This window comes from Mobula birostris, chromosome 6, assembly GCF_030028105.1.
Source record: "Mobula birostris isolate sMobBir1 chromosome 6, sMobBir1.hap1, whole genome shotgun sequence".
In the NCBI taxonomy this organism is placed as follows: Eukaryota; Metazoa; Chordata; class Chondrichthyes; order Myliobatiformes; family Myliobatidae; genus Mobula; species Mobula birostris.
In genome coordinates, this window is record NC_092375.1 from 134,948,792 (window position 1) to 134,962,920 (window position 14,129).

At 45.3% G+C, this 14,129-nt stretch overlaps 1 protein-coding gene across 1 annotated transcript in view; it reads left to right on the forward strand.

The window, feature by feature from the left end:
- The window catches only part of LOC140199897 (thrombospondin-type laminin G domain and EAR repeat-containing protein-like), an 83,559-nt gene that overhangs the window by 65,420 nt on the left and 4,010 nt on the right, over positions 1-14,129 (forward strand). The window contains exon 10 of the mRNA XM_072262401.1: positions 4,831-5,018. Coding sequence (XP_072118502.1) covers positions 4,831-5,018 — 188 coding nt within the window. The remainder of the gene's footprint in view (positions 1-4,830; positions 5,019-14,129) is intronic.

The window sequence follows — 14,129 nt, forward strand, 5'->3', positions numbered from 1 at the left end:
TCGGGCAGAGGTCTTTCTTTAGGTCCAAAACGCCAACTATGTATTCATTTCCTTAGTTGCTGCCTAAGGGGGAGGTGGGGCCTTAGCGGAAGTTAGAGAAGTCGATGTTCATGCCATCAGGTTGGAGGCTACCCAGATGGAATATAAGGTGTTGTTCCTCCAACCTGAGTGTGGCTTCATCTTTATAGTAGAGGAGGCCATGGATGGACATGTCAGAATGGGAATGGGATGTGGAATTAAAATGTGTGGCCACTGGGAGATCCTGCTTTCTCTGGCGGACAGAGCGTAGATGTTCAGCAAAGCGGTCTCCCAGTCTGCGTTGGGTCTCGCCAATATATAAAAGGCCACATTGGGAGCACCGGACGCAGTATATCACCCCAGTCGACTCACAGGTGAAGTGTTGCCACACCTGGAAGGACTGTTTGGGGCCCTGAATGGTGGTAAGGGAGGAAGTGTAAGGGCATGTGTAGCACTTGTTCCACTTACACGGATAAGTGCCAGGAGGGAGATCAGTGGGGAGGGATGGGGGGGACGAATGGACAAGGGAGTTGTGTAGGGAGCGATCCCTGCGGAATGCAGGGGGGGGGGAGGGAAAGATGTGCTTAGTGGTGGGATCCCGTTAGAGGTGGCGGAAGTTACGGAGAATAATATGTTGGACCCGGAGGCTGGCAGGGTGGTAGGTGAGGACCAGGGGAACCCTATTCCTAGTGGGGTGGCGGGAGGATGGAGTGAGAGCAGATGTACGTGAAATGGGGGAGATGCGTTTAAGAGCAGAGTTGATAGTGGAGGAATGGAAGCCCCTTTCTTTAAAAAATGAAGACTTCTCCCTCATCCTAGAATGAAAAGCCTCATCCTGAGAGCAGATGCGGCGGAGACGGAGGAATTCCTCTTCCTACCCTGTCTCTTGCAAAAACGCCATCCCCTTCTCGCAATTCCTCCGTCTCCGCCACATCTGCTCTCAGGATGAGGCTTTTCATTCTAGGACGAGGGAGAAGTCTTCATTTTTCAAAGAAAGGGGCTTCCCTTCCTCCACTATCAACTCTGCTCTTAAACGCATCTCCCCCATTTCACGTACATCTGCTCTCACTCCATCCTCCCGCCACCCCACTAGGAATAGGGTTCCCCTGGTCCTCACCTACCACCCCACCAGCCTCCAGGTCCAACGTATTATTCTCCGTAACTTCCGCCACCTCCAACGGGATCCCACCACTAAGCACATCTTTCCCTCCCCCCCTCTCTGCATTCCGCAGGGATCGCTCCCTACACAACTTCCTTGTCCATTCGTCCCCCCCATCCCTCCCCACTGATCTCCCTCCTGGCACTTATCCATGTAAGCGGAACAAGTGCTACACATGCCCTTACACTTCCTCCCTTACCACCATTCAGAGCCCCAAACAGTCCTTCCAGGTGAGGCAACACTTCACCTGTGAGTCAACTGGGGTGATATACTGCGTCCGGTGCTCCCGATGTGGCCTATATATTGGCGAGACCCGACGCAGACTGGGAGACCGCTTTGCTGAACATCTACGCTCTGTCCGCCAGAGAAAGCAGGATCTCCCAGCGGCCACACATTTTAATTCCACATCCCATTCCCATTCTGACATGTCCATCCATGGCCTCCTCTACTGTAAAGATGAAGCCACACTCAGGTTGGAGGAACAACACCTTATATTCCGTCTGGGTAGCCTCCAACCTGATGGCATGAACATCGACTTCTCTAACTTCCGCTAAGGCCCCACCTCCCCCTCGTATCCCATCTGTTACTCATTGTTATGCACACATTCTTTCTCTCACTCTCCTTTTTCTCCCTCTGTCCCTCTGAATATACCTCTTGCCCATCCTCTGGGTGCCCCCCCCCCGTCTTTCTTCCCGGACCTCCTGTCCCATGATCCTCTCGTATCCCCTTTTGCCTATCACCTGTCCAGCTCTTGGCTCTATCCCTCCCCCTCCTGTCTTCTCCTATCATTTTGGATCTCCCCCTCCCCCTCCAACTTGCAAATCCCTTACTCACTCTTCCTTCAGTTAGTCCTGACGAAGGGTCTCGGCCTGAAACGTCGACTGCACCTCTTCCTAGAGATGCTGCCTGGCCTGCTGCGTTCACCAGCAACTTTGATGTGTGTTGCCACCATTCTTATGACCTCAGCAAGAACAACAGCCTATGGAGGAGGGCTCAGAGACTTGGCTTCAGTGGTGTGGGTGAGAATCAGATGCCAGTTAGGGCATTGTGGGAAGTGCCAGCCCTTTCCCGGTGGTGAGGTGGGTACACAGTCATCTGAAGGTAGGCAGACAAGCTTCTCATCTCAAATGGATCATGGGAAACCTCTGAGTAATCCATGCTCCTGAACAGGTCTAACATCACCATATTGCAGGCAACCATTCGCCATGAATAAACAGGGGCTCTGATCGGTAATACTATTCTGGATAAGTAAGAAGTCCTCACAATAAGGCAGCAATCAGCTCAGATTTCAGGTTAGGATGACGCTCAGTTTTACCCAGAATGTAGTGGCACGGTAGTGTTAGCTGTGGCCTGGCGGGTAATATACCGACCACTTAGTCAAAGGAAATCATGGAGGGGCAAGGTTGTGTAGCGGTGTCCATGACGCTCTTACAGCACCAACCAATCAGGTTTAGTTCCCACTGCTGTCTGTAAGGAGTTTGTACTTTCTCCCCGTGACCATGTGGATTTCCCCGGGTGCTCCAGTTCCCTCCAAAAGTAGGTTAGTAGGTCAGTTGGTCACATGGGTGTAATTGGGTGGAGTGGGTTCATTGGCCCAGAAGGGCCTGTTACTGTGCTGTATCCTTAAATAAATAAAATATAAATCCTAAGCACAAAATCTGGATTGGAACTCTAACACAGTCACCTTCTGGAGGTGATGCTAAAATAAGGCCCTGTCTGCCCTGGGAACACGAGACCCCATGACTCTATTCTGAAGAGAATTAAGGAGCTCTCTGTTGGGCGGAAGTGGCTAATACGAGGGGGGGGGCATCATTTTAAGGTGATTGGAGGAAAGGTAAAAGGGGATGGCAGAGATAAGTTCTTTACACAGTGTGGTGAGTGCGTGGAATGCCCTGCCAGGGGTGATGGTAGAAGCAGATCCATTAGGGGACGTTTAGAAAACTCTTAGATAGGCACATGGATGATAGAAAATGTAGGCTATGTTGGAGGGGGACGGGAAGGGATTGGTTGATCTTAGAGTAAGTAAATGGGTCGGCACAAAATTGTGAGTCAAAGGGCCTGCACTGTTCTGTGTTCTAGACTGTGAGATTTAAGAGCAGAAGTAGGCCATTCGGTCCATCAAGTCTGCTCCGCCATCCCTTCATTGCTGATTTTATTATCCCTCTCAACCCCATTTCCTTGCCTTCTTCTTGTAACCTCAGTAGGTTTACTTTCTGGACTGTCACAAACATTTTGTTCCAGGCAGAAAGTGGCTGGAATCAGGAACACTCCACCTGAGTTGGTGGAGGCAGGCACTCTCACAACATCTGGACAAGGCAGAGAAGGCTATATATCAAATGTGGTACAGTTAATTACAAAAGTCATCATGATTGACTCAACCATCTAGGACAAAGCTGCCATTAGACTGGCATCCCCTCCACCCATTGTCCCCATGGCTGTCGTGTATCCCGTCTATAAAGTACACTGTACTCTCTCGAGCTCCTGTGACAGCTCCTTCAGACCTCCAGGCAATTTTCCAGATGAGGCATAGGTGAGCACCGTCTCTTTCAAATTCCTCACCAAGTCACAACCATCCCAACTCAGAATAATATTTCCATTCCTTCATCACCAAAAGCACACCAGCTTGCAATTCCCTCCCTAGCACCAGTGTCAGAGAAACTGTCCACACAGTCTTCAAGAAGTCAGCTCCCAATCAACAACACAAGACATGGTTAATAACTGGTGTAAATTAATTTTAAATAAACATTTTTTTAACATGGCAAACAACAGTAAGACAATGGATATTTTTAAACTATTAGAATCTGAGTACTAGATACTGGCTGGAATATCAGAACAGCTCTCTGGTCCTCTTCAGAATGGAGCTGGAACAGAGTCATGTCCACTTGAGAAGGGAGTTGCTCCAAAGCATGCAAAGTATCTCTGAAGCTGATGCATCAGGTCTGATCTATGTTCAAGTGCCAGCCTAGATTTCCTGCTTAATTCCTGCACAGGGAGCTTGTTATGATGAAAGAAGGGCAATGGACAACATGTAGAGGAATCTACAAGGGGTGGGATTCCTGTTGTCCACATTCTGGATAATGGAGGTTGTAAGTGAGGATGTACTAGTGGAAGAAGCTTTGCTCAGCGGTAAATACAGCACACCGTGAGGGTCGGTGATGGAGTGATGAGGAGAGTAGATGCTTACCTTGTAAATACAGCACACCATGAGGGATGGTGATGGAGAGAGGGATGTTTACCTTGTAAATACAGCACACCATGAGGGACGGTGCTGGAGTGATGGAGAGAGGGATGCTTACCTTGTAAATACAGCACACCGTGAGGGACGGTGATGGAGAGAGGGATGCTTACCTTGTAAATACAGCACAGCGTGAGGGACGGTGATGGAGAGAGGGATGCTTACCTTGTAAATACAGCACAGCGTGAGGGACGGTGATGGAGAGAGGGAGAGAGGGATGCTTACCTTGTAAATACAGCACACCATGAGGGACGGTACTGGAGTGATGGGGAGAGCAGATGCTTACCTTGTTTATGTCATTGAGTAACTTTCAATTACCTACTTTTTTAAAATCTGTCCACATTTCACAATCGCACACGCTGTCAAGCTTGTTTTTAGAACTGTAGGAAAAGTAAGTCTTTCTTTCTTTGTTCTTCAGACATACGGTGCTACAGACTGGGAGATGTTCCATGTTGAAGGAAGAGTCTTTCTCGCAGTCGCCAACAGTCAGAGCTATCAGACCGGGGCGCCGAATGGAATCAACTCCTTCAACATCAACTCCACCATCTATGAACTTAACATCACCGCTCAGATGTTTGTCAAATTTCAGGACATCCTGACTTACAGGTATGTGCATTGCCATGGCAAGACATTCTTTTATCTCTCTGCCTACAGTGATTAGATGGTCGTTTGTGTACAGAATGATATTGTAAAACGAGGCTGAGATTAGGAGCAACACACATAAAAATTGCTGGTGAATGCAGCAGGCCAGGCAGCATATCTAGGAAGAGGTACAGTCGACATTTCAGGCCGAGACCCTTCGTCAGGACTAACTGAACGAAGAGATAGTAAGCGATTTGAAAGGGGGAGGGGGAGATCCGAAATGATAGGAAAGGACAAGGGGGAGATTTGAAAGTGGGAGGGGGGAGGGGGAGATCCAAAATGATAGGAAAAGACTGGAGGGGGAGGGATGAAGCTAAGAGCTGGAAATTTGATTGGCAAAAGGGATATGAGAGGATCATGGGACGGGAGGCATAGGGAGAAAGAAAGGGGGAGGGGGAATCCCAGAGGATGAGCAAGGGGTATAGTGAGAGGAAAAGAGAGAGAAAAAATATATATATAATACTTATAAATAAATAACGGATGGGGTACGAAGGGGAGGTGGGGCATTAACGGAAGTTAGAGAAGTCAATGTTCATGCCATCAGTTTGGAGGCTACCCAGACGGAATATAAGGTGTTGTTCCTCCAACCTGAGTGTGGCTTCATCTTGACAGTAGAGGAGGCCGTGGATAGACATGTCAGAATGGGAATGGGACGTGGAATTAAAATGTGTGGCCACTGGGAGATCCTGCTTTCTCTGGCGGACAGAGCATAGGTGTTCAGTGAAACAGTCTCCCAGCCTGCGTTGGGTCTCGTCAATATATAGAAGGCCGCATTGGGAGCACCGGACACAGTATATCACCCCAGCCGACTCACAGGTGAAGTGTCGCCTCACCTGGAAGGACTGTCTGGGGTCCTGAAAGGTGGTGAGGGAGGAAGTGTAAGGGCATGTGTAGCACTTGTTCCGCTTACAAGGGTAAGTGCAGGGAGGGAGATCGGTGGGAAGGGATGGGGGGGACGAATGGACAAGGGAGTTGCACAGGGAGCAATCCCTGTGGAAAGCAGGGGGGGGGAGGGAAAGGTGTGCTTAGTGGTGGGATCCCTTTGGAGGTGGCAGAAGTTACGGGGAATTATATGTTGGACCCGGAGGCTGGTGGGGTGGTAGGTGAGGACAAGGGGAACCCTATTCCTTGTGGGGTGGCAGGAGGATGGAGTGAGAGCAGATGTGCATGAAATGGGGGAGATGCGTTTGAGAGCAGAGTTGATGGTGGAGGAAGGGAAGCCCCTTTCTTTAAAAAAGGAGGACACCTCCTTCATCCTGGAATGAAAAGCCTCATCCTGAGAGCAGATGCGGCGGAGACGGAGGAATTGCGAGAAGGAGATGGCATTTTTGCAAGAGACAGGGTGAGAAGAGGAATAGTCCAGGTAGCTGTGAGAGTCCGTAGACTTATAGTAGACATTAGTAGATAAGCTGTCTCCAGAGATAGAGACAGAAAGATCCAGAAAGGGGAGGGATGTGTCGGAAATGGACCAGGTAAACTTGAGGACAGGGTGAAAGTTGGAGGCAAAGTTAATAAAGTCAACGAGTTCTGCATGCGTGCAGGAAGCAGCGCCAATGCAGTCGTTGATGTAGTGAAGGAAAAGTGGGGGACAGATACTAGTATAGGCTTGGAACACGGATTGTTCCACAAAGCCAACAAAAAAGCAGGCATAGCTGGGACCCATACGGGTGCCCATGGCTACACCTTTAGTTTGGAGGAAGTGGGAGGAGCCAAAGGAGAAATTATTAAGAGTAAGGACTAATTCCGCTAGACGAAGCAGAGTGGTGGTAAAGGGGAACTGGTTAGGTCTGGAATCCAAAAAGAAGCGGAGAGCTTTGAGACCTTCCTGGTGGGGGATGGAAGTATATAGGGACTGGACATCCATGGTGAAAATAAAGCAGGGAACTACTGAGACTGGGAGCAGCCAGTTTGTTTCAGTGCGCTAATTAAAGGAGATATCCTGGGTATGACTCTAAACTGCAACCAGTGATGAGGCTCTGATTGGGGACTGAAAGAGCTTTGGGGAAAGTGAAGTTACCCCTTAGTCATTCATCGCTCCCAGGGCCGCTCTGACCTGGAACAGTAGCACCTACAAGGGTTCCTGCTCAGGATACGAGCAAAGACCAACAGCAGATCCGGCAGGTTCAGTAACTGAACTTATGACAGAGAAGGTAGATGAGCTAGGATCTCAAATGTCAACGGCTATAGTACAGGCGGATGAACATTTGGGAAGAGAAATGGCGATTTCTTTAGTTCACCCAACAGTAGGCAATAGCAAACCACCATTGCTATATACTAGGTTTCCTAGAATCTATTTGCTAAGAAAACCATGGTCCAAACTCTCAAAATGTATCACACAACAACAGCTTCAAGAGGATCTTCAAAACAATTCTGAAGATGCTTCGCTCGGTAGGGTTGATTCTGGGCAGCAGGGGATCCCCGACTGTCATCAAGCTACTGCTCATAAAATTAAAGTAACACAAAAGAAAATTATTGCCACTTGGAATGTAAGAACCCTATATCAAGCAGGAAGATTGGACAATGTGATAAATGAAATGGAAAGACTAAAGAGTAACATCATGGGAATGAGCGAAGTTCATTGGATAGGTGTTGGAACAAATCAGATTAGAAATAAAACACTAATTTATTCTTGTGGAACATCCCATACTAATGGAGTAGGAATTCTTATGGATGAAAACATGGCAAAGAGTGTTTTAGGACATTGGGCAGTATCAGAAAGAGTGCTCCTTGTTAGATTCAGAGGACAACCATTTGATTTAGCAATTATACAGGTATATGCACCAACAACAGAGGGAACAAATGAGGATATAGATAAATTCTATGAAGAGCTTGAGCAAGCAAAGAATGGATGCAAATCTCAAGATATTGTTATTGTCATGGGAGATCTAAATGCTAAAGTAGGACAAGGTGCTAATGGAAATACCATAGGAAAGTTTGGACTAGGGAAAAGAAATGAAAGAGGTGAGAAAAGGGTAGAATGGTGCAAGATGAATAATCAGGTCATTATGAATACCATCCAAGACGCTTGTGGACCTGGGAAAGTCCAGGTGATAACACCAGAAATCAAATTGACTTTATTACTATAAACCAAAGATTTAGAAACTCAGTGACTCAATGCAAAACATATCCTGATGCAGACTGTAATAGTGACCATAACCCAGTAGTATGTCATGTAAAAGTAAAACTTAAAAAACTAAAGAAGCAAAAACCTGAACAATCCCTTGACTACTCGCAATTAATTAAGGAAGAAAACTTAAGGCAAAAGTTTACAATTGAAGTAAGGGATAGATTTCAAAGTCTAGAAATAGCATCTGTTGAAGATGATAGCAATCATGTAGAAATGAAATTTAACTCTCTAAAGGATGCCTTGGTAGAATCAGCGAAGTCAGTGATTCCTAAAAAAGAAAGAAGCACAAAGAATAAATGATGACAGATGAAATCAAAAATCTAATGGAAGAAAGGAGACAGAAGAAAGCAAATCCTATAGAATATAAGTCCTTAGATAAAAAAGTTAAAAGCTTATGTCAAAAAGCCAAAGAAGCATGGTTAAACCAGGAATGTGAGCAAATAGAAAGAATCCCTATTACTGATCCAAAAAGGTTACATCAACAAATCAAGAATATCACTGGTAAAAAGCTCTTCTGTTCTTCAGGTGAATGTTTGAAAGCAAAGAACGGTACCATTATCATGGAAAAAGATGAGATTATGAACAAATGGACTGAGTATATTCAGAAATTGTTTGAAGGCGATCGAAACGAAAAACCAGAAATTAAGAAAAATATTGAAGGTCCAAGTATTTTAAAATCTGAAGTTCGTAATGCAATAAATAAGATGAAGAAAGGAAAGGCAGCAGGTCCTGATGAATTAGTAATAGAACAAATTATTGCCCTTGATTATGGAATTGAAAAACTTACTGATTTTATCAATGACATTTATGAGACTGGAAATAATACCAGAAGAGATGAAAAAATCAGTATTTATCACTCTTCCTAAGAAACCTGGAGCAATAGAATGTGAATTACATAGGACCATAAGTTTAATGAGTCATATCACTAAGATACTGTACTTCTAAGAATTTTGATGTCAGGAGCTAAAAGTAAGGTACAAGCTGAACTAGGTAAAGAACACTGTGGTTTTGTGAAAGACAAAGGCACAAGAAACGCAATATTGATGTTAAGGATACTATCAGAACGAGCTATTCAAGTGCAAAAAGATCCGTTTGTTTTATCGACTACACAAAAGCATTTGATAAAGTAAAGCACAATAAGTTGTTTGAAATATTACAGAAAATTCTAGATCTAGATTCGAAAGACCTCCACCTAATCAGAAATCTGTACGGGGAACAAACTGCCGCTGTAAGAATAGATGGAGAAGTGAGTCAGTTTACGAAAATCAAGAGAGGCGTCAGACAAGGGTGTGTTTTCTCTCCTGATTTATTTAATGTGTATAGTGAAACAATATTACAAAAAATAGACATCTTGGGAATCAAAGTTAGCGGTGAAAACATCAATAATTTCAGATATGCGGATGACACTGTTAATTGCAAGTACAGAGGAAGAACTACAAAACTTAATTGATATAGTTGTTGAAGAAAATGCAAAAATGAGTCTATCTATCAATTGCAAAAAGACAGAATGTATGGTGATATTCATAAAGGAGAACCCTATCTGCAGGCTGAGAATAAACGGGGAAGACATAAAACAAGTACAGAAATTTTACTACTTAGGAAGCTGGGTGACATCAGATGGCAGGTATGACATGGACATCAAAAGAAGAATAGGGATTACAAAAGACACCTTTATGAGAATGAAGAGTATACTGACTAATACTAAACTAGGCATGACAACCCTCCTCAGAGTACTGAAATGTTACATTTATCCAGTTATGTTATATGGCTCAGAATGTTGGACAATATCTAGTAACATGAGGAGACGAATTGAAGCAGCAGAGATGTGGTTTTTGAGGAGGATGCAAAGAATATCATGGACGAAACGAATATCTAACGAAGATGTCATGAACAGAGCAAACACAAAAAGAGAAATAATGTATGAGATCATGAAAAGGCAAAGTAACTTCATTGGTCCTGACGAAGGGTCTCGGCCTGAAACGTTGACTGAACCTCTTCCTAGAGATGTTGCCTGGCCTGCTGCGTTCACCAGCAACTTTGATGTGTGTTGTAACTTCATTGGACGTGTGATTAGGAAAGAGGAGTTAGAATGCACGGTAATTATGGGAAAGATTGAAGGGAAGAAAGCAAGAGGAAGACAAAGACAAATGATGATGGAGACAGCAGCCAGAGAGCTGGAAATGTTACTAGATATTGTCCAACATTCTGAGTCATATAACATAACTGGATAAACGTAACATTTCAGTACTCTGAGGAGGGTTGTCATGCCTAGTTTAGTATCGGTCAATATACTCTTCATTCTCGGAAAGGCAGACCAGCTGTGATCCTATCTAATGGTGGAGCTGGTTTGATGGACTGAATGGCCTGCTGCTGTTTCTACTGATGGTCTTTAGGCAGAGGTGCCCAGCCTGTTTCACCACTGAATCAGAGCCTGGTTCCAGCTCCTCACCCAGCCTGATCCCCAGAACACTGAACTGTCCCTACTCTATCTCAGCATTGGACTACTCTAGCAGTGGAGTGATGCAGTGGGTAGACCCGCTACCTCACAGCTCCAGAGACCCCGGTTCAATCCCGACCTCCAGCTCTATCTGTGTGTGGAGTTTACATATTCTTCCTGTGACCAGGACAGTTTCCTCCAGAGGGGATTGATGGGAACTTCTTAAAAAATGGGATTAGTGTAGGACTGGTATAAGTGGGCACCCATCTGATGGATGGTGTGGACTGCTTGATGTGCTTTATCCCTCTCCATGACGATGAGTAGTCTCTGATTCGACCATCACGCTGAAGAAAGGTTCCCTCTTTAATGTATGTTCCCTTTGCTTAAGACCACAGTCCCCAAGTCTAAATTCCCCCACCAGTTGCAGCATCTCAGAGTATCTTCCTTACCAAAGCCCTGTAGTCCTCTGTTCTCTGAGAGTGCCACTCCTGGCTCCTTACATGCTATGTAATTGGTAATTAATTGGTTATTGTCATACGTACCAAGGCGAGAGAAAATTTTTATTTTGTGTGTCATCCTTACAGATAATTACATCATAATTACATTGTGATGGTGCAAGGGGAAAATAGTGCTTATTTTTCTTTTTTTAAATTGAAAACCACCTCTCATTCTTCAAAACTTGAGAGTGAAGGAGTAATGTAATTGGTCATTCAGCAATCTTCACATCTCAGATATCAAAGTTCACCACTCTGTTCCTAAGACAGACACACCCAAAAGGTGGCACGTCTGTCAACGTTGGGGGTTCAGCCAGGAGAATGTTCTCAAGCTTGAACCCACAACCTTTTAATGCCAATTTATTATCCCTCTCAACCTCACTCTCCTGCTTTCTCCCCATAACCTTTGATGCCCTACTAATCAAGAACCTATCAACCTCTGCTCGAAGGCACACACTCAGCGATTCAGGAACAGCTTCTTCCCCTCCGCCATCCGATTCCTAAATGGACATTGAATCTTTGGGCACTACCTCACTTTCTTTTTAATATACAGTATTTCTGTCTTTGCACATTTTTAAAAATCTATTCAATATGTGTAACTGATTTACTTGTTTATTTAGTATTATTATTTTTATTTTTCTCTCTCTACTAGGTTATGTATTGCATTGAACTGCTACTGCTAAGTTAGCAAATTTCATATCACGTGCCGGTGATAATAAACCTGATTCTGATTCTGATTCTAAATATACCCAATAACTTGGCCTCCACTTCCATCCGTGGCAATGAATTCCACAGATTCATCACCATCTGGTGAAAGAAACTCCTCCTCATCTCTGTTCTAAAGGGACATCCTTGTATCTTGAGTCTGTGCTCTCTGGTCCTGGACTCCCACACTATGGGAAACATCCTCTCCGTGTGCACTCGATCTCAGCCTTTCAATAGTTAATAGGTTTCGATCAGATCCCCCTCATTCTTCTAAACTCAGACTCAGAACCATCAAATGCACCTCATATGTTAACCACTTCATTCCTGGGATAATTTTTGTAAACCTCTGCTGGACCCTCTCCAATGCCAGTGCATCCTTTCTTAGATAAGGGGTCCAAAACTCTCTCAGTACTCTGTATGGTCTGGCCAATACACTATAATCCCTCAACATTGTATCCTTAATTTTATATTCCAAACATTATTAAATGAATGCTAACATCGAACTTGCTTTCCTCACCACTGACCCAGCCTGCAAATTAACCTTTAGGAAATGCTGCACGTAGGGAATCCTGTACGATGACTCCCAAGTCCCTTTGCACCTCTGCTTCTTATTTAGAAAATAGATTATGCTTTTATTCCTTCTACTAAAGTGCATGACCATACTCTGTATTCCATCTGCCACTCCTTTGCCCATTCTCCTAATCTGTTTCATTCCTTCTGCAGACTCAGTTTCCTCAACACCATCTGTCCCTCCACCTATCTTTATATCGTTTACAAACATGGCCGCAAGATCATTAATTCCATCCTCCAAATCAATGGCATACTGTTCGATGTGAAAAGAAGCAGTCCCAAATCCGACCCTACAGAACGCCACCAGTCACCAGCAGCCAACCAGAAAAGCTCCTTCTTTATTCCCACTCTTTGCCTCCTGCCAGTCAGCCAGTCTTCTAACCAAACGGATGCAACAGTGTACGCATCAGCTGGTCAGCTAAGCATAGGTAGGGAGATCCCAGGGACTAAGACCTCAGTGTCCTGACAATCTTCCCAGTTAAATCAGTAAAGTGGTCTATTATCACATGTATGTGAGAAATTTGTCCGGCCTATCGTCCATACAGATCAATTCATTCCAACGTTGTACTGAGGTGGAACCGGGTAGAACAATGACAGAGTGCCGAATAAAGTGTCAGTGACAGAGACATTTATTTATTTATTTGTTTTGTTTCTTTGTTCATTTTTTAATTTAGTGATAGACCATGGAGAAGACCCTTCCACCCCAGCAACGCCACAACCCTGACTAGCCCTGACCTAATCAACGCCGCAACCCTGACTAGCCCTGACCTAATCAACGCCGCAACCCTGACTAGCCCTGACCTGATCAACGCCGCAACCCTGACTAGCCCTGACCTGATCAACGCCGCAACCCTGACTAGCCCTGACCTGATCAACGCCGCAACCCTGACTAGCCCTGACCTGATCAACGCCGCAACCCTGACTAGCCCTGACCTGATCAACGCCGCAACCCTGACTAGCCCTGACCTGATCAACACCACAACCCTGACTAGCCCTGACCTAGTCAACGCCGCAACCCTGACTAGCCCTGACCTGATCAACGCCACAACCCTGACTAACCCTGACCTAGTCAACGTCACAACCCTGATTAGCCCTGACCTGATCAACGTCACAACCCTGACTAGCCCTGACCTGATCAACGTCACAACCCTGACTAGCCCTGACCTATTCAACACCACAACCCCGACTAGCCCTGACCTAGTCAACGTCACAACCCTGATTAGCCCTGACCTAATCAACACCACAACCCCGACTAGCCCTGACCTAGTCAACGTCACAACCCTGATTAGCCCTGACCTAATCAACACCACAACCCTGACTAGCCCTGACCTAGTCAACGTCACAACCCTGATTAGCCCTGACCTAATCAGGGGGCAATTTACAATGACCGATTAACATACCCCAGGGGTTCCCAACCTTTTTTGCACTGTGGACCAGTTTAATATTGACAGTATTCTTGTGGACCGGCAGACCGGCCGACCCGGGGGGGAACGGACAAGAGTAGCAGTCAAATATGTTGGGCTTACCCCAAGAAAGACTACGATGACCATGAAGCTTTGCGTGGGCACCAGTGCGCATGCGCGTATATGCCAAAATGTTCTCTGCAAATCGTTTTTAGCAATCCTGTCCGGGGGGGGGGGTGTTAATCACGACCAGAATATAGGTGATAAGTTGCTAATACACTCAATTGCATTTCTAAAAGGGTTTATCTAACGAATTTAATATTAAACACACAGCACATA